The 25,095-nt window shown below is 45.4% G+C and overlaps 1 protein-coding gene across 3 annotated transcripts in view; it reads right to left on the minus strand.

Moving 5' to 3' along the window:
- Window positions 1–16,516: 16,516 nt before the first annotated feature.
- ST14 (ST14 transmembrane serine protease matriptase) overlaps window positions 16,517–25,095 on the minus strand; it is a 50,037-nt gene continuing 41,458 nt past the window's right edge. For all 3 annotated transcript variants that reach the window (XM_054997624.1, XM_054997623.1, XM_054997625.1), the window contains exons 17-19: window positions 23,008–23,282; window positions 21,416–21,552; window positions 16,517–19,557 (exon numbers count right to left, since the gene is read on the minus strand). In XM_054997624.1, the coding sequence (XP_054853599.1) occupies window positions 19,396–19,557; window positions 21,416–21,552; window positions 23,008–23,282 (574 nt within the window). In that variant the 3' untranslated portion in view covers window positions 16,517–19,395. The remainder of the gene's footprint in view (window positions 19,558–21,415; window positions 21,553–23,007; window positions 23,283–25,095) is intronic.

Raw genomic sequence — 25,095 nt, forward strand, 5'->3', positions numbered from 1 at the left:
TACCTACCTTGAAAATGATTTGCATGCAATATTAGCGGCCGCTTCTTCTGATAATACACAGGCCCTGCTTGTTTGACACACATACCCAGCACAGACCACCACCTGTAATCTCCTGGCTCCCCAGATGCAGAACTAATCTTTAGATTTAATGTTTGTCTGTAGCTGGAATCCCACTCTTGGCATCGCAAGCAGCAAGCTAAACCATGCTACCATTCCCATGAAGCTCAGGGACGGGGTGAAAATTCTTCACTTTTCTAGAAGACTACAGGAGATGAGGTGTGGCATAAAGAACAACTCTTAGGCCTGGCTTGTAACTCAGTTGCTGAAGAAGTTGACCATAATTTGTCTGTTGATCTAGACCATTTGTTTCCCAATTATCTGTCCTCAGCCCTTCTTGCATTTCCTTGCTTGCAGAAGAACCCACGTGCTCTGTTATGGGGCTCCTGCACCAGTTCTAGTGACCCTCCCTGAGTTGTGGCCTAATTTGTTTGTTTTGTTTTTTTCAAACCAAAGTACTTTTTTTCAAGCCATGTGGGCTTTTTTGCAGAGGTAGAAGGCCTGAACTGTAAGGAAACAGTTCAAAGAGATGCATTGCTAAAGGGCAGGGGCTGTAGACTATACTACTGATTACTGACTGTTGTTGTATTGTTCCTACTGGGTAATTCCTATGGTGTTTAATGTGTTATGTTAAATTGCTTACACATATTTCAGCATTGTTTTCAGCTCTGTACTGGATTTCTGCTTGTTTCCCAATTTCTGCACATTTGTATTTGCATACCCTAGCGCACTGTTGATTGTTTTGTGTTACACTGTGTAATCTGCCATGAGTCCCAGTGAGAAAGGTGGACTATAAATAATGTAAATAAATGAAGAAAAATAAGTAGGGTGGACTTTTGGGGACAGAATTGTATATGTGTGTTTTTGTGTGCATGTGTGTGCATGCGCACTAATGAAACACAACACAGAACTGTTGAGGCAGGGTTCAGGTTTTCTACAACTTTTTCATCTTTACTTTGGTCAAACTGGAGGAAGAACAAGGACCTGGAAGTTTTGCCTCCTACTCATTTCAAGAGATGATTGGCATGGCAGGGTATAGGGAATAGAATCAGGGGTGCCATTTATGAGGAACCACAGTAATTTCATTTGTAGCTCTCGGAAGCCCTGCAGAAAAATTGTGAGTTTAAACCAAGATACACAAATGTCTGACATGGAATTTCATTCCTGTACTTGCAGTAACTGATAAATGTCATTTTTGGCTTGGTGACTGTCCCTCTGAAAGGAAACATCAGGTCAACGAAGGGGAAGGCACAAAAGAAGATGGAAGGAGAATGGTTGGGAAATGATGTGCAAATGTTTCAAAAACTCCCGCTGCAGTGTGAGAGCCAGGGTGGAACACATTCCCCATGTGGAACCATCCGAAGTCAGCCTTTTACCAATTCACATTCTCGACCCAACTTCTCAATCATTCATTTCTTCAGCCTTATGTACTACAGGGATAAATCTCTGACAATTAACCACTTCCTTTGTCTTTCTAGGCTTGTGCATATGGTGCAGGGAATACAAACATCTAAAGATGCCAAAAGCAAATAAGTAATGTTCTGCCACACTAACCATATTGCTCGTCCAATGGAGCCACGCCATGTTTACAAAGCCCGCATTTCTTCCTGGGCAATAGGCCAAACCCCGTGCATTTGGCCATTGTGAGACCATTCCTTCCGCCGTGTTACCTCCGGTGTGCATCATAAGCAATAGGAATAAGATCCTACTTAGTTCACGTGCATGACAAGTGCAAAAGGAAAATCGTTTTCACAAAGAGGTACATGAATTCCGTCTCAGTGCCAAAAAGGCTTTTAACAATTCTCCCACCTCAAAGGAACACAGAATAGATGGAATCTGATGAAAGTTAGAGACAGCCTTAAGTGACAAATAGATCTTGTCCTTCTCTTCTCCGTGGTCTTGCAAGCATCCTCAGTCAAGGATGACTGAACTAGTACACTGTTTCCATGGACGTGACACCTGCCTCCTGGTGACCCCAGTTTTGGAGGAAAACAAGTTTTCTTCTATCCCAGATATGAGAATTGCAGCCATTTTACTTTATCCCATAAAATAAAAGGGAAACTATTGGGAGTCAACTTGCTCTTAGCCACCTAAGAACAGGAAAATCCAAGAAATCAATAATTGTGACAGTATAATAACCAGCAAAATGTGGATCCTACTCTGATCACGCTAGTTTGTGATGGGACACAGTTGCTAGATTTAGCATATGTAGCTTAAGTTGCCAAACTAGGGTTTTCTTGATGGTTTTTCTGAAATCCTGCAAATATCTCCTTCCCTGTGCAGTATTAATATACCATTGCTATTTGCTCAGTTGCAATTTGTGACAAGCAGCACTTTGACAGCAAAAGTAATAAATTTTCCATTTATCTTTAATTTACTTCTCAGCTTTTGTGTGTATCTCTCGAGGTAGTAACTAAAAGCTGTAATGTGTAAACTTCATGCCCTATGGGTTTCATGGTTAGCAATGACACTCCCTGGAAAAAATGGTTTGTAAAAGGATGCAGTACACCTTGGGAAATACAAGAGAAAGATAGGATTTAAGACCTGATGTAAAATATAAAAGAGCACCAATTAATCAGAGTACACCTTCGCCCCAACCAAGTAATCCGTAGCTTGCTCCAGCATGTTAATTCCTGGAGAAGAACACATCCTATGCAGAGATTTCGCAACATATGAAACAGTCCTGAGAGATCCCTAGAACAATTCTAGGGAATGCACAAGCAAAATGCACACAGAGTCCCTCAATGTATCCTATGATTCTGCTGTGTGTTCCTATGGCACAGGGAGCCTTCCTGCAATGTAAAAGGCTCTTCTGCTTTTACAAGGAAAAAGGTGTCACAAAGGTAGTATTGTATGTGCTTATCTTGGGTCTTGCTAATCTGTTGACATTAGCTTGGGGGCAGGGATATGGGGAGCTGGCGTGTGCCATGATTAGACATGGGCACAAACCAAAAAAATTTAACGAATTCATGGTTCGTGGTTCACTGCTGATGACGATCCCGAAGTCGCGAACTGCAACAGACATTTCCCATTGCCAAACCAGTCCGCTGTTCGCAGTGCTCAGAATGGCCCCCGTTGCACTTAGAGTGCCCATATTCACAGGGAGTGTTTAGCAGGCTCTCCTCCAGCCAGCAGACAAGTTTGTTCAAGATTGCAATAGGGATCTTGGAGTTATCGCCTCTCCAATCTGAGGCCCCCAGGAAACTCCCACAAAAATCCAAGCTCAATTATACTCTCTCTGTCTCTCCCCAAAGGCTAGCAAGTAGCAAGCAAGAGCTCCGTCCCACTCCACTGCTCATTGAAAGTGAAAGTCAGCCTAGGAGCGCAGTGCTTTTTATAAGCTGAGGTCCCATAGAGCAACACAGGAGGTCTGTGTTTGGCTGTCAGAGCTGCCTATCAGAGTTTGCAGGGATGAGATTGGAGTGCCCGTGAGTCAAAACACCCCCTCCCCCTGGTGTCTTCTCCCAACTTGTAACCGCTTTTCAGCTCCATAGTTGGAAGGAAGACCTGCCAATCAAGGTAAGCTGGGTTTCGATTCAGGTTTCCAGGGCGACAGAAGGAGTGCAGACAGAGTTCAGGCATTCCCCCGGCTCCGTTTCCAGGGAAATTGATTGATGGCGCCTGACTGTCTGGCTTCCCGAACCGTGGCCAAATGCACCGAATAAACGCTGATTTGTTTGCCATGGACAATCACGAACTGCTGGATCGCGATTGCGCGATCACCAATTTTGTGGGGTTTTGAAGTTCGTAATGCGGTTCGTGCCCATGTTTAGCCATGATGTCACCTCCAGGAAAAACTGAAATAGATGTCATGTCGCTCTAAGAATTGCCAGAAACTCTGGTAAAACCATAGAGTTTCCAGCAATTCCTAGAGCAATGTGACATCACATCCTGGTGGCCCCAGAAGTGACATCATGCTGCATGCAATACTGGCTTTTAAAAAAAATTCTCCTGCAAAAGATTGCCTGTGGAGGTCTCCTGCCATAGCTGGGGGACAGGCAACCCGAGCTAACATGAAAGGTAAAGGTAAAGATAGTCCCCTGTGCAAGCACCGAGTCATTACTGACCCATGCGGGGACGTCGCATCATGACGTTTTCTTGGCAGACTTTTTGTTATGGGGTGGTTTTGCCATTGCCTTCCCCAGTCATCTACGCTTTACCTCCAGGAACCTGGATACTCATTTTACTGACCTCAGGAGGATGGATGGCTGAGTCAACCTTGAGCCAGCTACCTGAACCTGACTTCCGCGAGGATCGAACTCAGGTTGTGAGCAGAGCTTGAGCTGCGGTACTGCAGCTTACTGCTCTCATTAAAGCCTACAGAGATTTCTGGCTATGCATATTTGCTCCATGGCAGGCTATTCTAAGACCTGCTACTTTGACAGGAAATATGTCTTCCCAAGACATCAATCTGACCATGATAAAAGCATAATTTCCACATGTCGAGGAACTGTTGCAAGTGTTTCCAAGACAGTGCAAAACCAAACATTACTCACTTAAGTGTTCCTGGCCCAAGCATGAGGTCAGTTAAGTTGGGAAAACCCATGGCTATCACAAAGGCCACAGCTTGGAGATGACTTTTTGCCATTAAAAATGGATTTGCAAGTTTCCATAGGTTCATGCTAGTGGATACCACTTTCTCAGTAAGAACCTATCCCCTACTATTTTCTGTTTGTGAATTTTGTCCAGCTCTCTACAAAGAGGTTCAACAGACTATGTACAAAAGTGTAGGAAAGGACTTTGCCACCTATTCATGGAATTGAAGTAAAGGAAACAAGTTTCTCAGGGGAAACTTTTTGGGTGCACAACGCCTAAACGCCTTCCGGAGAGAGCTGTTGGCATAATAAAGCTTTTATCCTAATTTTTGGTAAACCTCTCTTGTTATGACTTCACCACGCCCCAGGCCTTCTACTCTATGCCACATGAGTACTTCAGTCAGGGCTTTTTTTTCTGGGAAAAGAGGTGGTGGAACTCAGTGGGTTGCCCTCGGGGAAGATGGTCACATGGCTGGTGGCCCCGCCCCCCTGATCTCCAGACAGAAGGGAGTTTAGATTGCCCTCCATGCCGCTCAGCGGTGCAAGGGCAATCTAAACTCCCCTCTGTCTGGAGATCAGGGGACCGGGCCACCAGCCATGTGACCATTTTCAAGAGGTTCCGGAACTCCGTACCCCCGCGTTCCTGCTGAAAAATGCCCTGACTTCAGTATTGCTAGGCTAGCAAGGCCAGCTTTAGTTCATTTCAATAGAACTTGCCTGGCATCGCAGAACATCTTTAATTACATTTCTACCCTGGATTTTCTACAAGGAGAGGAAAACAGCACGTGTTGTTTTATCCACACAACAGACTGTGAGGTAGCCAGTGAGTGTGTAATTGACCCAAATGACTACCACACAAAGGGTCTCTTCTCACTGGAGTGTGCTCTTACGTAGGGTTGCCAACCTCCAGGTGGTGGTTGGCGATCTCCCAGAATTACAATTGATCTCTAGACAATGGAAATCAGTTCCCCTGGAGAAAATAACTCTTTGGGGAGGTGGACTCTATGGCATTATACACCACTGAGGTTCCTCCTCTCCCCAAACCCTGCCCTCCCCAGAGTCCACCCTCAAAATCTCCAGAATTTTCCCAACCTGGAGTTGGCAACTCTTTGCTCAATGGTGAGAAACATCTTTCACTCTCTTGCCCGGGCTGCTAAACAACCAACAGTGAGAGATTAGAGGAAAATTAGGAGGGTTTTAGATCAGAAAAACATCTCATCTTCCTCCTTTGTGCATTTTTTTTTTAAATAAAGACTGTACAGCTTAGGAGAACCTGCAGCATCTGTGCTGTATTCCACCCCAGACCACCCTGAAAAAGATATCTTTGGTCTGCACCCCCTGCTATGGGTTGCGTCTCTTACCCATCAGGCAGCCTTAGTGACTGTACCAAAGCTGCCACCAGATGCAATTCTATGTCTCAGACCATCTGTGACTGTAGCCACATCACACCGTCCCCTGGACCTCTCAGCAGGGGTCAGCAGGACCAGTAATCCTTGCCTACAGTGTCAGGCCCGCGTTTACTCCGAGCTAATTAAAAGGGGCCAGATTGTAATTGGATTTGTCTACGTTTAATTGCTGCAATATCAGATTGGGGACTTAACTTTATCTAGGATTAGTACGATTCCCCTGTGCCAATCATAAGATCTGCCATTTACTTTAGGGGACTGAGAAGAAAGTGCTGAAGTAGGGGAAAGCTCTAAAGAGAGGAGGGTGGGAAGAGCCCAGTTCCCTTGGGTTCATTCCAAGCGGGTTAAAGAGTGAGGTATCAGGAGGACTAGAAAGAAATAGGTGTTGTTTTGGTAACAGCAGCAGCTAAAAAGGAAGAAGTTTCAAAAGAGATTTTTTTAAAATCTGCATGGTCCATCTACTGCTATTTCATGAACAGCACCAAGCTGAGAGGCCTCTATTTTCTGGCAGCTGCCCTGGTTAATTCTTCACCACCCCCATTTTGTGTTTAATGTGCCTTTTGGAGATCTCATTGCCAAGCATCAAGGCTTTCAGCTCCTTCCTCTGACTCTTGGGAAGTTACATCCAGGCTTGTGTGATGCACCTTTGTAGGCATGCATGCACCTTGACACCAAGGCACCAATTGGTGCACTGCCTGCGGCATCATGCGCTACACTAGGCCAGACTGGTTTTAAACAAGGAGCCTTCATGGATTGGGACTAGGGTTGCCAAACTCCAGGTGGTGGCTGGAGGTCTCCTGGAATTACAGCTGATCTCCAGGCCTCAGAGATCACTTCCCCTGGAGAAAATGGCTACTTTGGAGGGTGCACTCTTTGGCATTATACCCCATTGAGGCCCCTCCCCTCCCCAAATCTCCAGGAACTTCCCAACCTGGAGCTGGCAAACTTAGTTGGAGCGTTGAAGTGGGTCATGGAGCCCTAGAGGGTGGGACATGACCCCCCAAAGAGCACTGCTGGGAATTCTTCTGCTCCTTTTCAGAAGGACCTGCAGCCGGTATGCATGCATGCATGCAGAGCAAGGCAGTAGGGTTGCCAACCTCCAATAGGGTTGCCAACTGATTTCCAGGTGAGGAAGATCATTTTCCCAGGAGAAAATGGCTGCCTTGGAAGGTGGAGTCTGTGGCATTATACCCAGCTGAGGTCTCTCCCTTCCCCAAACCCCACCTTCCAACACCAAATTCTCCAAGAATCTCCCAATCTAGAACTGGCAATCCTAAGTCTTGTTCCTGTCCTCTGTGTCATACATGGAACTCCTGCAGGTGGTTTGCAGACCATAGCAGAACCCAAAGCCCCAGTGCATGGTTACAGTTACTTCTGTCGTGTACTTGCCGTCACTACAGAACTGCTTCATTGTGGTCAGCAACCCTGTGACCGATTCATGTTCCGGCTATGTTGGCAGCCCGGTAAGCTACTTGCAGGGGTTTGCTTTTGACTTCTGAGTTTTATTAACAACAGACGTTTAAAAGTTTGAGTTGGTTCTGATGTCATTTTTGGAATATTGCAGGGGAGAGGAACCAACGTGGCTTATCTCCAGCCTTGAGCATATTATAAGAGTTAATAAGAAGAACATAATAATGATAACAGCAACAACAATTTGAATTATATACCGCTCTTCAGGACAACTTATTGCCCACTCAGAGCGGCTTACAAAGTGTTTTATTATTATCCTCAACAATCACCCTGTGAGGTGGGTGGGGCTGAGAGAGTTCTGAAAGAGCTGTAACTGGTCATCCAGCCGGCTTCAAGTGGAGGAGTGGGGAATCAGACCCGGTTCTCCAGATTAGAGTCCTGCCGCTCTTAACCACTACACCAAACTGGTGTAAACCAGCATGAAGTCACGGTTAGAGAATCCGACTAAGACCTAGGGTTGCCAGGTCCCTTCACTCTCCCAACGGGAGATTGGGATGCTGCGCACATGCTCCCAGCTGGCATGATGATGTCACTTCTGGGAAGTGACATCATCACACGGGTCAAAAGGTGGCCCGGAAGTACTCCTGCGCTCACCAAAGGGCTGAATCCACCCCCCCCCCACCCGTGGGGCCTGATTTGGCCTGAAATGGGCCCACTGCGGGGTGCAGGATTGTGCCGTTGTAGGGCACGGGAGAGTGCTGCACTGCCCGGGGGTATGCCATGCCACCTGGGGGTGCACCCCGGGGGTGCGCCCCCTGCTGGCCCAGTAAGTAGGGGTGGGGTGGGAGGTGGGAGCAGGGGATCCCCCGCCCCAGGTGGGGGAATGGCAAGCCTACTAAGACCTGAGAGACCCAAGTTCAAATCCCCACTCTGCTGTGGAAACTCACTGGATGACCTTGGGCCAGTCACCACATTCTCACCTTAGCTTACCTCACAGGGTTATTATAAGGATACAATAGAGGAGAGGAGAAAAATCATGTAAACCCCTTGTATCCTTAGTGGAGAGAAAAGCAGCATATAACTATCCAGATACATAACAACAGGTCACATCCGTCTCTCACACGGCTTCCACTGAAACAGATGATTCTGGAAGCCTGTAAGGGGTCTGGCTGCCTACGTGTCCAATAACCCCTGAAACGAAGCCCCTTGTTTATGAGGGAATTCTCCTGGGCAGCTTCAACCCGCATTCGGCTTTGAGCAGTGGCGTGACATATTCCAGGCCCAAAGATTTCTGTGACAGACTCAGAGTGACTCCCATAATCCACTGCTTGGAGGCTTATTGGCGGCTCAGTCAGCTAAGGGGCTCAAGCCATGTGGTGTCAATGAACGGGTGGTGGGCAGCACTGCTAAGCTCAGATTTGAAAGTGAGACGACGACTCATGGCCGGGCACTTCTATAAAAATATCTTAGCTATTTCCAAACAGCAAAACTGTCCAGATGAATCTTTAGGAATCAAGACCTGTTAGTTGACTAGATGCAGCAGGGGAAATGATCCCATTAATATTCCTTCTTTACCTCGTGCAAATTCACCTCCCACTCTCAGCTCCATCTCTGTTAACATAACCACGTTTCACTTCTGTTCTTTTCCTTTCAGGGGACCCCTGTGTCCCGACTAGTGCTTGGGATGGATCTCATAACTGCCGGCATTTCTATTCTCTGAAGAGGACTGCCCTTTCCCCCCTTTTTTCCACCCCCCCTTTTCCATCCTTTTTACCATCCATCCCCTGATGAACCTTGAAATCTGCTTTGCTCCCAGTAGCATTCTGCAAACCTCCTAGTCTCCTTTTCAAAAAGGTGACAAGCTAGATGGGGAGATATTCCCCCTCCTCCATCATACCCTGAAATGGCTCATCTCTTGTTTTATACTGAGCATCCCACTTGATAGAATCATAGAGTTGGAAGGGGCCATACAGACCATCTAGTCCAACCCCCTGCCCAGTGCAGGATCAGCCTAAAGCATCCCTGATAAGTATTCATCCAGCCTCTTCTTGAAAACTGCCAGTGAGGGGGAGCTCACCACCTCCCTAGGCAGCTGATTCCATTTTTGAACTACTCTGACGGTGAAAAAGTTTTTCCTAATATCCAGTCAGTACCTTTGTGCATGTAGTTTTAGCCCATTGCTTCACGTCCTACCCTCTGCTGCCAACTGGAACAGCTCCCTGCCCTCCTCCAAATGACAGCCTTTCAAATATTTAGTGATGAAGAGCTCTGTAGAACACAAAAGCTTGCTCATTATTTTATAACAATGTGCATGGTCCTACTAAAAAGGCACCGCATTGCTGTTTCTTCTGGATTTTTTTTTCATGGACCCACACAGATACCTCCCATCTTTCTTTACAAATAATGTAGAAGGTGGAATTTTAACAGAAAGAGGTGTCTTAATTCTGAACCACAATGATGGGGCAAGCTGTTCCCAGAACCTTCTCCTATGTGCAATGCCATAGTTAAGGTAATACTGAGTGATTCTGCACACGTTGGATAATGCACTTCCAATCCTCTTTATAGATCATTTGGAACGGATTTTTTTGTGTGTGGAACAAAAAATCCACCTCAAACGATTGATAAAGTGCATTGAAAGTGCATTATCCAACGTGTGCGGAATCCGCCACTATTAGAAACAAGCCCTGCAACCTGCATATAGAACTGCCCAGGAATAAATGGAGGGCCAAGAAACGTGCCAATGGACAGCCTGAAGCACTTGTTCACAAGTGGACCAGTTTGGGGGCAGATTCATTTAATCTATGCATATATTTTAAAATAAACAATAGCAACTTTTACAGAAAGAAATGCTAAGATTTGGTATGGTATCAACTATACAGAAAAGTAGAGTCGTTTTTACTTTTAATTGCACAATAAAAAGCACCCCCTTTTTGCAGACCCACACACTGGACATTCCAATATAAACAATACATCAAATGAGTTGAACAGAGCTCAGCTGTTATATATACACACATACACACAGCATTTAATAAATTACATTTATCTGGAGTTGAGCTTTAGAGGACCTATCAGTTATGTACATCCAGAAAAACTTTAAAGAATTTTTCTAATAAGCCTGAAAGTGGGTGGTATGAAGGCATCACATGTAGAATGAATATTTAAACAAATCAAAAAGTGCTGAGTATGGGGAACGTCCAAGCCATCTTGGCTATGCCTTGTTGCCCCCCCCCCAAAATGGGAATGTGGGAGGGGCATACATCTTTTAGACGGTGCTCTCATCTGCACCTCACCAAAACTCCCTGCAGTCCTTATATTTGGTAGTGGAACTTGGTGGCATTTTCAGATAATTGCATTTAATTGCCTGACTTCGGGACCCACGTGCTCCACGGACCAGCTCCGCAATAAGACCCACATGTCATCTTAGATCATTACAACAGACTCTTTAAGCTGTGCCTTCCTTCCATAAGCTACAGACTTCCTCAGCAAGATCTAGGTTCCTTGCAGCTCCAAATATGTTATGTAGAGAGGGTCTAGAAAGCAAGTCAGTGTGTTGTATTATGATCTGGACAACCGAGGTTTGAATCTCCACTCTGTCGCAGAAATTCACTGACCGACCATGGGCCAGGCACTCACTTTCAGCCTGACTTACCTCATAGAGCTGTTGTTGTGAAAATACAGTGCAGAACCATATTTTAAGCTGTTCTGGGTCCTTACTAGGAGAGAAAAGTGGGATATAAATATTTATATTTAAAATAAAAATTTAAAAACCCTCCCTGGAGGCTTTTTGCAAGGAAAAAGGTTTTTTTTTTTAGGTTGTCAACTGCAAAGGTTTAATTGCGCAGTACAAACGTTGTAAGTTGTCTTGAATGAAGAATAAGGCAGAATAGGGTTGTTCTTATTTCAAATAACAGAAACAAAAGTCACAGCAGAGGTTCTGGTTTGTCATAAGCCCAAATCAGTGGATGTAGAAAGCACAGAAATATATAAAAACTTCCCCTAGCAAGCTGCAGCTCTATTCTAGCTTTGTAGAGTGCTTTAATGCCATCTTCTGGAAAAACAGAAGAATACAATTTTTTCTTAATCATTTACACGAGCAAAGTTCAAGTCCAGTAGCACCTTAAAGACCAACAAGAGTGTCCAAGGAATAAGCTTTCCAGAGTCAAGCTCTTTTCATCAGATATGAATAGGAGAAATGTCTGTGGAGAGTGAGACAGGCAGTTGGCAAAAGAGCAACCATCTTCTGCTGTAGGCCTTTGATGCTGCAATTATGAGGTAAAGTTGTTATCTGAGGGCCAAGCTACACATAACGAATGACACTTGAACAGCAAGTGTATTTCTCCCTGTTCACTTGCCCTCCACTCAATCTACTTGCCGTTCAAGTGTCATTCGTCATGTGTAGCTTGGCCCTCAGAGTGTGTGAGGAAGAGAGACTTCACCAATCGTCCAGTGAGATCTGACTGTAGTTCATAAACCAGAGCCCAATGACTTCCTTTGCATTCCCCCTTGATTTTGGGATTGCTTAGCAGGGCTCATTTTGAGGGGGAACGTGCAGGAACGCAGTTCCGGTAGTTCCCCAAAGAGATCACATGTCAGGTGGCCCCACCCACCTGACTCTTGGCGAAACGGCCCAGAACGGGCCTCTGACGGGAGGTGAATCACTTTCCCGCTCAGCAGCGGCCTGATCCTGACCATTTTGGGGCCCTTTTGGCCATTTTGGGCCCAATTTCAGCCCTGAATGGCCAGGATTGGGTACAAAACAGCCAGGATAGGTGATGTCAGGGGGTGTGGCATATGCAAATCAGTCATGCTAATGACACATTTCCGGTGATGCCAAGGGGTGTGGCATATGCTAATGAGTTATGCGAACAAGTTCCTCCAGCTCTTTTTCTACGAAATGACCCCTGCTGCTTAGCATGTTCTATTGCTGCCCCTGTGCCGTTTCAAACTTCTCATTCTATTCTCCCCATTGTTTCCCCCGCCTTTAAACAAAAGCTGTTTAAATGTTGTCCTCCAAAGCATTTAAAGCCGGAAGCAGGTACAGAGGGCAACACAGAAATGTATTGTGCATTCATCCACACTTAGAAGTGTGGATATGAACGGTGGCATCAACTGTTGAAGCAGAAATAGGGAGACTTCGGTGTCTACACAACTCTCTGCCTGGCCTTCCATTAATTGCTATTGGCTGTTTCCCCCCAGCCTCAATAAATGGAGATGAATCATCTGGTATCAATCCGCTCTTTCTAATGGAGCCAATACATACGTCAAGCCAAGCTATCCAGGGCTGAGTTGTCAAGCAATGAAACACCGAGTAATATACATCGAATGAGGTCCTGCTTGTATGAACCAGCCCCGCATTTGTTGCGAGGATAAAACAGGGCTAATACAGATACACTTTCAATTCTCTGTTCAGATGTGCCAAGAGTCTACATGAGCTTAAATAACTGGTGTGTTATTCCCCCAGTCCATAAAACAATGATACTCAGTGGCTCAAGAGCCACCTGTGGCTCTTCTGGGCATTTGTTCCCCAATCTACCCCGTATGTACCCCAGAGGATGCTTCATTCAACAAATAAACAACTGTTGGTGGTCCCAGGCCCAAGGGAGGCCTGCCTGGCCTTGACCAGAGCCAGGGCCTTTTCGGTCCTGGCACCGACCTGGTGGAACTCTCTGTCTGAGGAAACCAGGGCCTGGCGGGATTTATTATCTTTCCGCCGGGCCTGTAAGACAGAGATGTTCCGCCAGGCATATGGTGGAGGCTAGGTTGGGCCCCCACTGGCCACACTAAAGATCTGTCCACCACCCTACATATGAGCCAGGGCTTGAAAAGCAGTATTTTATCATTGCCATCTGAGGAGAAGCTGTATTGTATAAAGTTGTTTTAATGTTTTTTGTATTTAATGTTAGTTGTATACTGTTTTAATGTTTTTTTGTATACCATTTTATCTGTTTTTAACTGTATTTATGTAAATTGAAATGTTGTACTCCGCCCTGAGCCCGCCTGGTGGGGAGGGCAGACTAAAAATCTAATATAATAAATATATCTAGTTGGTCTTTAAGGTGCTACTGGACCTGAATCTTGCTGTTCTACTACAGACCAACACAGCTACCCACGTGAAACGGTTCCCTGATGTGCCACTAGCTCCATCTTTCAGGACAGCAAGCAGGGCCCAGTCAGGACTGCGGTTGGCTGTGGGTTCCAGAAACGGTTACCACTGGAGAAATGGGAAAGCCGCACATCTCCCTGAGGTGCAGGCCTTATGTTAGTGGTGCAAGTAAATGTGGCCCTTTTTTTGGTTGAGGGCAATGGTGAATGTGACTCTTCGTGACCTTTGAATACCGCTGCCATAAAGAAATTCAAACACAAAACGATGGAACACATTCAAGAAGTGTGCATCATGCAAGGCAGTCCAAGTGGAGCAGGAAGCTGCTTGGAATAGCCCCTCCGCCCTACAAGACAGCAGGTGCTTCTTTTACGATGCAAATAGTAAGGCAACATTTTCATGTGATTTGTTTGGAATCGCCACGGGTCATTGCATAATGTAGTGGGCGGTATCAGACAAGGACTGCAGAGATCCAGTAAAAATCCCCATTGAGCCATCAAGCTGACCTTGGAACAGCTGCAGACTCTGTTTTTCCCTCCCAGCAACCCTGTAGACGGTGGGAGAAAGTTCAAATACATCTCACTATTTAACATCTTATGAACCAAATGCCAGAAGACTTGCAAGGACAGAAGTTCAGTAATTGTGCCTCCCCCTCCCCGCCCAGTTTCTCTATTATAATCGAGGCTAGGCAATTCTTTGCTTTGTATTATACGTAATTTCTTTTGCGATGCAGTGGCTAGAGTGTCAGACTAGAATCTGGAAGAGACGGAGGTTCAAATCCTGACTCCGTCAAGGGACCTTGCTGCGTGACCTTGGGCCAGTCACACACTCAGCCTCATCATCTTCACAAGGTTATTGTGAGAATAAAACTGACCTTTTTTTTTTACTAACCTAAAGGTGATTTTCTAGAAGACAGCTATCTTTGGTTTTATTGGGGTCCATGATTTTGTGTATGGCTGTTAGTTTAATTGCTAAAATATTGCTCTCTGCATTTCATCCTTTTGGATGAACCTTTCTCTTTTGGAGTGTAATGTCACTGTGAAGGAACGGGCTTGCAAGCCTTTCTGTTTCTGTGAGTGTATCCCCTAGGAGGTCAGAAGAACCCCTGGCATACCATTTACAAACCAGAGAACCACCAAATGCCACCCATTACTCTAAGGAGTATCTCTTGCTCTCCTGCTAGACAGTCATGCGTCTAACACTCTGTACTTGTGTTGCCATTTAAAGGACCCACCTAGTCGTTGCACTTCCCGCTGCTGTCTACAAGGAAACCTAAGGAGGATCTGTCACAACTTCGTACTTTACAGCAATTGTGCTCCAAGGACAGAGAGCTTCTGTTTGCCCTCCCCAACACCACACTTGAGATTGCTAAACCAAATAGGAGTGGTGTTTTTCCAGACATCAGACTTAGAATATAAGAAAGTTTAATAAAGGAATAAAAGAATACATGTTCCAGTCAAGCAATAAGCTTGGCAGGGAACAAAGGTCAAAACACACCGTCTGCCGTCTCTATACTCGGCCCTTCCCAAACGATGATGAATTTTAGGATTGGACAGGTTTGCTCAAAGTAGCAGAAAGTTCATCATTATCTTAGGTCCACGTTGGGACTCCTCTCTATTGCCCCTTGCCTCATGGAGAAGATGATGGTCCCTTGATGAAAGCTTAGTCTATTGTGACAATAGGTTGTAAAAACTAGTCCCCATTTTTTATAACTATCTTCTCTCCACTTTTGGATGGCCTTTCTATGCCAAAGGAAAAGTTTTCCTTCTATGGCTCTAGGTGTGACTTACTAGCAGGGGATAGGGCAGTAAGTCATTAATATAACTAACGTAACTAAGTAGCCATCAAGTTCCCAGTTCTCTGTGCTGGGAACTTGATGGCTACTTTCTTCCAGCTATCATTCTGCCGCAGGGCTCCTGTTCATGGACAGAGGGCAGTCACAATGATTGGGGTGAATCTTTGGGTGGAGGACATTCCTCCAAAGTTATTTTAATTTAATTTATTGTATTTATATTCCGCCCTCCCCGCTTTCACAGGCTCAGGGCGGATAACAGAATACAAATATACACATCATTAAAAACACCTTAAAAAACACAATAATCTCATCTACATCTATTACATATCAATAATATGGACCCCGGAGGGGTTTTTGCCTTCCTCTGGGCATAGAGGAGGGGTCACTGGGTGAAGTGGGAGGGGGAAGATAGCTATGAATTTCCTACATTGTGTATGGGGTTAGAGTAGATGACCCTTGGGGTCCCATCCAGCTCTCTGTTTCTAAATGATTGCAGCATTGCTTTTATTGTACTTTTACGTAGGAGGCTCTGAGAAACATCAATGTTTCAAAGGAACAGTTCCTGCCCTTCCCCCCAGCATGGCCTCGACCAGGGCCAGGGCTTTTTGCCCTGGCCCTGGCGGAACGCTCTCCCGCTAGAGATCCGGGCCCTGTGGGACCTGTTATAGTTCCACAGGGCCTGTAAAACAGAAATGTTCCACCAGGCCTTTGGCTGAGGACCAGTGGGTGTCCCCCCTCTTCCACCTAAGACCACCACTTCTTCTGGGACTGCCCTCAGCCATGTGCTATGCCCATATGTATGCCTATATACGGACTCCTGACTGTTCATTTAAGTAGCCTATGGATACAGCATCTGGACTATTTTTAATGACTGTTTTAAGATTATTACTGATTATATTAAGATCATTACTGATTATATTATTATTATTATTATATTGTTATCGTTTTAGGATTTATTGTATTTTATGAATGTCATGAACCACCCTGAGCCCATTCGTGGAGAGGGCGGGATATAAATCAAATCAAATAAAAATAAATAAATAAATAAATTGCAATACTACTAGATAAGCATAGATTAATTGGAGAGGGAGTTACTGCCAGCTTCACATACTTGCGTTGCTGCGACTGTCATTTTGCCTCAAAAGAAATTGCTCTGTTCATATCAATTTTCCATGAAAAGCTTTGATTAAAACACCACAAACATTTTAGTACAAAAATTCTGGTTTAATACAGATTTTTTTAAAAAAAATCTTCAGATGTCTCCATTTCATTCAAACCTTGACAAAAAGGGGAAATCACGGTGAATAGTTTCATTCATTCAAGTATATTTACAGTGTGTTTTTTTAAAAAAAAAGATACAATGTACAAAGATACACACACGCAAACCAGGAAACAAGGAGGAGTCAGCTCATTCAAAACAATTTCGCAGCATTTCTTTAAAAAAATAAAATAGATAAATTATCAGTGGGGGAAGCAGAAGAAATCCCTCATGTATCCATCCTTGCCAATTTGCTTAATTTTACAAAGAAAAGGCATACTGAAGCACCCCTTAAACTATTTAGTAAACGCACTTTTAAAACATAAGTACTTCCCCTGTTCTGGAAACTGTTCCTTCTTGGCTCGGGCATCTGTTCTCAAACCCACTATTTCAAATCCAACAATAGGAGAAATAGGAAGTGTGGAATTAGAGTCAGAGTGGCAGAGTTTGACTGGGAAGATTTCACCCACCCTCTCCCTCCTCTGTGGGAAAAGTAAGCATCGCAGAGATCAACTCTACCATTTACACACACTGAAAGTCAGCGAAAATAGCCCAGAGAAGGTGTTTGATTTATCCGTATTGCCTCATCCTATCCAACCTCAGCCACCTACATATTTTGGAGTTCTTTTAGCCAAAAATTCTCATCAACACTTATTGAGAGGGCTCCAAAACTGTTCATAAAAAATATTTCAACTCAGCAGACCCAGACAGTGAATAACTTTTACGTCATCCTTCCATGAAATGAAAGTTCAGTACTACACCACTAAAAGCATCCCTTATAATAAGAAAGCCGCTTTCGACGCAGGAAGGCACAGCTGAAGGAGATGCCAAAGAACTGCATACATTTAACAAGGCTATATATTAAGGCACATTGTGGCAATGCCAATCTGACCCGCAACGGGGCAGAAAATTCACTCATTTCCTACATTCATTTGCGTATTCAATCTCCCCTCCTAACTCTCAGATCTACCTACCTACCCCCTACACATAGATAATCTACCTGTATCACCCTTATATAAAAAAGGGGAGGTGGGGAAAGAAGAGAAGGAATTTAAAGTGCAAACATTGTCTCGGGTGTGCAGTCCACAAAGCCCAGTCCTGTGATGCTTACCTAACCCTTCACGTGAGTTAAAGTGTCCAAATGTATTACACATTCACTGGAACAATTAGATGAACCCTTGGAGACTACATATCCCAGCATGCCTTCCTCAGGATTCGGTAGTATGGTACAGTCAATGGGCCAAAACTCAAAGGCACAGCCAAGACCTGCAATGTTGCACAAAGGCTGTGCAACCTGGAGATTCCATGGGCTGGAGTGCCATTAAGTCTCCACAGCAGGCACCGAATACCCTCTTCGCTCAAGAGGATTGACACTGAAAGAACCAGCTTTAGGTATATGACCCAGCTTTTAAAAAGGCAACCAGGCCCTTTTAACCAAGATACATCATCATTCACCTGCAACATCAGATAGAGCACACTTGCATGGGAGGATCAATTCCCACAAATTTCCGTGGGACTTACATAGTAAGATCACCACAGCCACAACTTTGGTTCTAACAGTAAAACATCACAAAAACATCCTTGGAGGTTTATGAAGTTAAAAACCAACAGGGTCTGTTGCATGCCCTGTGTTTGCTCTAAAAGCAACAATGACCTTGGCTAGAGGTTTTAAGAACTGTCCCAGCATAGGAGATCTTTCCATGAAGGACGGTGCCTGCTGCAGGTCTCCTTGATTTCTATGGTCCAGCCATAAGCAAATCAGAGATGGAGAAGAACTAAATTCAAGTGGTATTCTTATCTAACATACAGGCAAAGTTTAACAATGGATGCTAAAGATTCTCTTTAAAAAGGGATTTATAGGGAAAGAACTGGAAGGGTTGGAGGAGGAATTTCTGGACAGAACATTAAAACTGGGAGTGGGGCATAAGGCTGTAACCAAGAATCTGTCACCCGTTGACCGCAGTGTGGTTTATCTGCAGAGATAAAAATCAACACACACTTTTAAAAAACAAACCCAAGTACTAAAATAGTAAGAGAACTAATCCTGCTCGAAAGACTGCTTTAGCGAAGCTGGATGTGCCCATTTATCCTTAGAAAGCCAAGTTAGCGAATTGTTCACCCAACAGAGGATACAGAATGTTTCCTCTGAATATTCCATGTTTGGATGCTTGTGGGTTGGGGAAAAGCAGGCAGAATAAGAACAGCACCTTCATTTGACCAGCAATTTTGCGGGGGGGGGGGGGGGCAGCAATGTCGGTATATTCATACGCACAGGGTGGAATTTTCTGGGTGTGGAGAGGAAAAAACAGAACAGGTCCCAGGTGCCGGCTGTACAAGATTACTTAGAAAACCACAGGGCCATTAACATTCCATCCAGTCTCCAGAAACACACACACATGTTGGTTTCAATAAATGAAGGCAGCCTTTTCGGTCATGGGTTCACTGGTGGGCACTGACGGGCATTCAAAAGCACAATGCCTGCTGGGCCTTGCCTGGTATGGCCTGCACAGAGGTAGGATTGCATTGCAGAGTAGCCAGTCCTCCTCTGCAGATTCAAACCCACCAGGAAACAAGTTCACATTCACTGATAGTCCTTGGAGACAAAGGCAGGGGAAGCATTGCCAGAAGTGCGAAAGGGTCCTCAAACTGGTGGCTCCGTCCATCTAACTGATAAATCTAGAGTCATCATTTCTTCAAAAAAAAAATCAAGGAGGGTGTGAACAAGCTACGCAGAATTCTCTTCACATCGTGCGGGAACATCTACAGCCACCAGCTTGACAGACCCAGATACAGGGAAATCAGGCACGTGTGGATCGCCCCATTGTGACAACCACCTACACCCCCGTCTTCTCTCTGATCCAATTCCGAAACTGAGAGACTCGGGTGTAGGCTCCAGGCTTGTTCCGTTGGGCGCACCCAACCCCCCAGCTCACCACACCGGCCAGAAACATCCTGCCATTCGGCTCAATGCTGGTAAGCGGCCCGCCAGAGTCTCCCTGTGGAAGAGAGAGAGGACAGATTGAAGACGCCTGCTTCTGTCCTTCCATATAGAATCATAGAGTTGGAAGAGACCACCAGGGCCAGCTAGTCCAACCCCCTGCACAATGCAGGAAATGCGCAACTACCTCCCACCCACACACCCCGAGATCCCTGCTCCATGCCCATTAGATGGCAAAAAACCTCCAGGATCCCTAGCCCAACTGGCCTGGAGAAAATTGCTTCCTGACACCAAAGTGGCAACTAGCATACCCTGAGCATGTAATGCCAAAGTGACAACCAGCATACCCTGAGCATGTAACACTGACGTAACCCTTCCTGCCCTCCCTCTCGTGATCTGCCCAGGTTCACAGAACCAGCATTGCTGTCAAATGGCCATCTGGCCTCTGCTTAGAAACCTCCAAAGAAGGAGAGCCCACCACCTCCCAAGGAAGCCTGTTCCACTGAGGGACCGCTCTGTCATGAAGTTCTCCTTAATGTTCAGCCCCGCTTTTGTCATTATGGGGCCTCCTATTTTCTGGTACCAGCACCAAGTAAATCACTGTCTGAGACTTGTCCCTGGAGTCACCCTTTGGCTTTCCTATGCCAACCCAGGGCATGCTGTGGAGAAGGTGGCCTCTCTGCTCCGGGCATGGGGCGTCTGAAGTCTCCTAAGTTTTAGTTAGCAAGTGATGTTAGTATACAACAGGATAGTTAGCAAGTAAACTGTGGGGGTTTTTTGTTTTTCTGTTTTTTCACCTTGGTAGACTTCCCCATTACTTTATTTGTCTGTGAACAGAATAAATATTTTAATATAATTTCTTCTTCTGGCTTTGAGTGATTTTCTGGGTTAACTTTTGCCATGAGCTGGCTGCTTTGAGCATACTTCAAAGACCTGTGGAACCCTTCCTGATCTCAGACCAAGGAGAAGAATTATCAAGGAAGCTCTTCATAAATTAAAATTTCTCTTGGCTGGGGCAAGGGCTATTTAGGAATCGCTCTTGGGAGAACTAGAGCACGTACATAGATGCACCGTGGACTCAGATGAACACAGGGGAACAGAGAACCTGTTCCCAAAAGAGGGTTAAAGCAGACATGGAAAGAGAGCAGGAAACAGAAAAGCAGGCGCAGCCGATAAAGTGCGCATTCCCCCAAGAAGTGAGAGGGATTTATTTAATAGCTGCACCAGGAGAAAGAGAATTAGCTGAGTGTTGTTTGAGAGCGACACAGGAAAGAATAAGTTTCAGACGGGAAGCTGTGTTAGTCTGTAGTACAACAAAATTCAAGTCCAGTAGCAACTTAAAAGACTAACACACTTTTCCAGGGTATGAGCTGTTGAGAAATAAAGGTCATGTAACACTGGGAAGAATAAGGCTGCTGTGGTTGTGAGTTCAGTTATATTTGCAGAGAGAGGAGTTTGTTTGAGTGTGAATAATGCTGTTCTATGCAGCTGGAGAAGTCATTCTTACAGAGTCAAGCCCCAAAGCTGCAGCAGGAATAGGAGACGAACAAATGAGAGAGATGATAGCAACATTTACATAAGAACAAGACAGGGAAGTAAACAGTCCCAGGAGGGAGGGGAAGGGGAAGTAAAGAGTCACAGAAGCCATCTGAGCCCCAGGGAGGCTGGAAGCTTCCCACACAAATGCAACCAAAGAGAACTTGCTCCATTCTGAGATGTGCACAGATGACCCTTTCCTTGCCACTAACATCTCAAAGGTGGCAGTTTCAGGTAGGCAGTTGTGTTGGTCTTCAGCAGAACAGCAGGATGTGAGTCCTGTAGCACCTTAGAGACCAACACAATTTTCTTGGGGGAGGGGGAGGTCTCTGCAGTGCTACTGGACTCCAATCCTGCTGCAGTATCTCAAAGACTCTTACCTGGCAAGCGTCGATTCCTCCCTCCAGGATCCCAACACACATCATGCGCGGTGTCAGCTGGCCGGGCAACAATGACTCACAAATCGTCTGGTTGATCACCCGGATTTCCGCCTTCTGCAAAATGACGGCGGCCACACCTGCCAAAAAACAGAGCCGTGGGCATGGGATGTGAGCAATCAGGAAATTCCCTGCACTGTCCTTGATGGGCTAACACACCATTTATCAGGGTTTTCCCAGAGGATCCACCAGGGTATGCAACACTTAAAAAATGTTCTTGCAGTGGAAGGAAGCGAGCACTGGAGTCCCGCATGGATCAGTACAGGGATAGGTGCCATTTTAATTTTCCCGTAAATGATCTGGAATAGGGGGTGAGCAGCGCAGCGACTGATTTTGAAGAGGATATCAAATTAATCAGGAAGGTGAAAACCATAGTAAAGAGCTTTAGGGGATCTCTCAATTGGGTGAGCGGGCAACAATGCAGTAAATGAAGTTTAAGGCCAGTTAAGCATAAGGCAATGCCTGCTAGAACAAAAGAATCCTAATCTGATATGTATGTTGACGGCGTCTGAACTGGCAAGAGACTGATAGGAGAAGAGATCTCCACGCTGTAGTGGATAGCCCAATGAAAATGTTGACGGTGTATGCAGCAGCGATGAAGAAAGCAAACCACACAATGGGGATTTACTGGAAAAGGAACTGAAAATTTTAAAAAACAGCGTATAGAACTACGTCAAAGCCTCATTTGGAGTACTGTGTGCAGTTCTGGTCATTTTACCACAAAAAGGATATTTCAGAGCAAGAAAAAGCGTAGAAGAGGGCAGCCAAGGTGATTGGAGGTGGGGAGGGGGGCAGCATCATTCCTATAAGAACAAGCTGAAGAGTCTGGGGCTTTTCAGTTTAGAGAAAAGATGACTGAGGAGGAACTTGATGGAGTTTTGTAAAATTATGGATGGGCCAGAGAGAACCACCCACCCCACAATATTAGAACTCGGGGGCACACAATGAAACTGACGGGTAATAGATTCAGGACAGACAGAAAAAGTACATAGCTATGAAAGTGGTGATGACGGCCGATGCAAACGGCCTTAGAAGGGATTAGACGGATTCATGGAGAAGAAGTCCCTCAGTGGCTACTACATGAGATGTCTAAATGGTACCTCCACATTCAGAGGCAGTAAACCTCGTTACGCCAGTGCTAGAAGGCCACACTGGGGAGGACCTCTGTGCCTGCCCGTCTGCTAGCCCTCTATGGCAACCGGTGGGCCACTATGCAAAACAGTATGCTGGAGTGGATGGACTCTTGGCCCGAACCGGCAAGGCACAGCAGTGTTCCTATGCAAAACGAAAGCATCAGGATAAACTCGCTATATCCACCCCGAAGATTAAGATGCCTCTGCCTTTAACAGATGAGTGCATCCCCACCCCCACCCCCCGGATTTTCACAGACTCTTGAATGCAACTATGCCCAGATTTTAAAAATTCATTTCAAACCCAGCAAAATGTGGCCCGGTATTATTCAGAGTGCGGCAGCCTCCCACATGCCATAACGCAGGGCAGGCTCGGCCTCTCTGGTCAAGCCCACGCGCATTTACCTTTTTCGACTGTAGCTCCCCATCCGGTCACATGGATGACCTTGCCAGCTGGGAATTCGTGCGTGGCATCAGGCAGGCATATGGGCTGCACCTGCTTGGTGAAAGCGACTTGGTTATCCAGTTCCAAAACAGCGATGTCGTAGTCATAGGTAAAGTCATTGAAGTTGGGGTGGGAGATGATGTTCTTGATGCCCCGTTTCTGAACATTGGCATTGCCCCTGTCTTGCTGGCTGAAAAGCCCCATGTATGCTGTCCATGTCTTAGGATCAGAGTATCTGCAGAGAAATTATACAGTACTGAAGGAGCATAGTCGGAAACAGTTCTTAGGCAGAATATTTTGGCAACATGGCCATAATAGCATATGGATCCAAAGTTAGTATCCTGAGAGTCAGTCCCCCTCTCTTTGTAAAGTGCGTTTCTAGTCTGTAGAGGCTACGGATAATACCCGCAGTCTTAAATGTTTTTCAGAAATCATGAACATACAGATGCCTTCTACCAACTCAGACCATTGATCCATTCAGTGCATTATTGTCTACATTGACTGGCAGCAGCTCTCCAGGGACTCAAACAGTAATGGATCTTTATCAACACCTGCAACCCGAGATCCTTGAACTGGAGATACTGTGTGTTGAACCTCACATGCAAAGCAGTTGTTCTACCACTAAGTCTTGATGGTGGAGATTGCCCTCAAGTCAGTGTTGAGTGTTGACTTATGGCGACCCCGGTGGGGTTTTCATGGCAAGAGACTAACAGAGGTGGTTTGCCATTGCCTGCCTCTGCAACCATGGACTTCTTTGGAGGTCTCCCATCCAATTACTAACCAAGACCAACCTTGCTTAGCTTCTGAGATATGACGAGATCAGGCTCACCAGGGCTAGCCAGGTCAGGGCCCCACTAAGACATACCTCCACTTAAATGATGCAGAAGACCTGAACAGAATCCCTGATGATAGCCTCTGCAACCTACCTCTATCAAGTTTCTCAGCCGGGTTTATTGTATATGTTGATTATTAGAGATAATCCACACATCTTTTGGTACCATGGAATGGGTATGAAGAACAATAGGGATCTTGCTGTCTTATACGCTCACAAGGCTTACAAAACCAAATACTTCCTTGGTTCTTTAGCAGAAAACAAAGTTCAGACAAGGCTGCACACAAAGTTGGTGGTAAGAAAATAGGATTTCAATCTAGGTTTAACTCTGCTTTCCATTCTTCCATTTGCTAGAATACTCATGCATCATCATACAGAGAGATCTGTATCTCTCAGTGCCCCAAAGCTGGGGAAATGGAGCAAAACCCTCAACATGCACTGCACTTTAGAGATACAAAAGGGAGGCCGCAGCCCAGTGGCAGAGGATCTGCTTTGTGCTCAGAAAATCCTCGGTTTAGTGCCCAGTATCTTGTTCTTAAAAAGGATCAGGTAGCAGGTGATGTGAAAGGACTCTGTCCAAGACCCCAGAAAGCTGCTGCCAATAACAGACAATGCTGACCTTGACAGACCAATGGTTTGACTTATCAGAAAGAAGCATCATGCATTCACATGTTCAGAAAAAGCTTCAAATGTATAAAGCTCATTTCAAGTGTGTGAAGTACATCAAGTCCAATCTCTGAGTGACTTAACAACCCTATAAGGCAAGATAGCATTTCCCCCATGTAGCAGATACAGGGTGGAGGGGCCTACACCCAGTGAGTTTGGGTTATGGGGAGGGCCTCTTGGTTCACAGATGATTTTCTTAACTGCTGTAGCACAGAGGTTAAGTGGTTCGGCTGTGAATCAGCACTCTACTGGTTCGACTCCCACTACTGCCATGAGTGCAGTAGGTGGCCTTAGGTAAGCCACTCCTCTCAGCTCCAGCTCCCCAGCTGTATTGTGGGGATAATAATAACACTGACTTAGTTCACCACTCTGGGTGGAGCACTCATCTGTCCAGAAGAGCGGTATATAAGCGCAATTATTATGAACTGCTAAACACACCAGCTCTCTACAATCAGCTTTCGCGAACACTTAAGTCAAAAGTAGAGATGAAATTACACTGGAGAAAGCAATGGTCACAGTAGCTTGTAAGATACAAGAGAAAGTTTTCATC

Source organism: Eublepharis macularius, chromosome 14, assembly GCF_028583425.1.
Source record: "Eublepharis macularius isolate TG4126 chromosome 14, MPM_Emac_v1.0, whole genome shotgun sequence".
Lineage (NCBI taxonomy): Eukaryota > Metazoa > Chordata > Lepidosauria > Squamata > Eublepharidae > Eublepharis > Eublepharis macularius.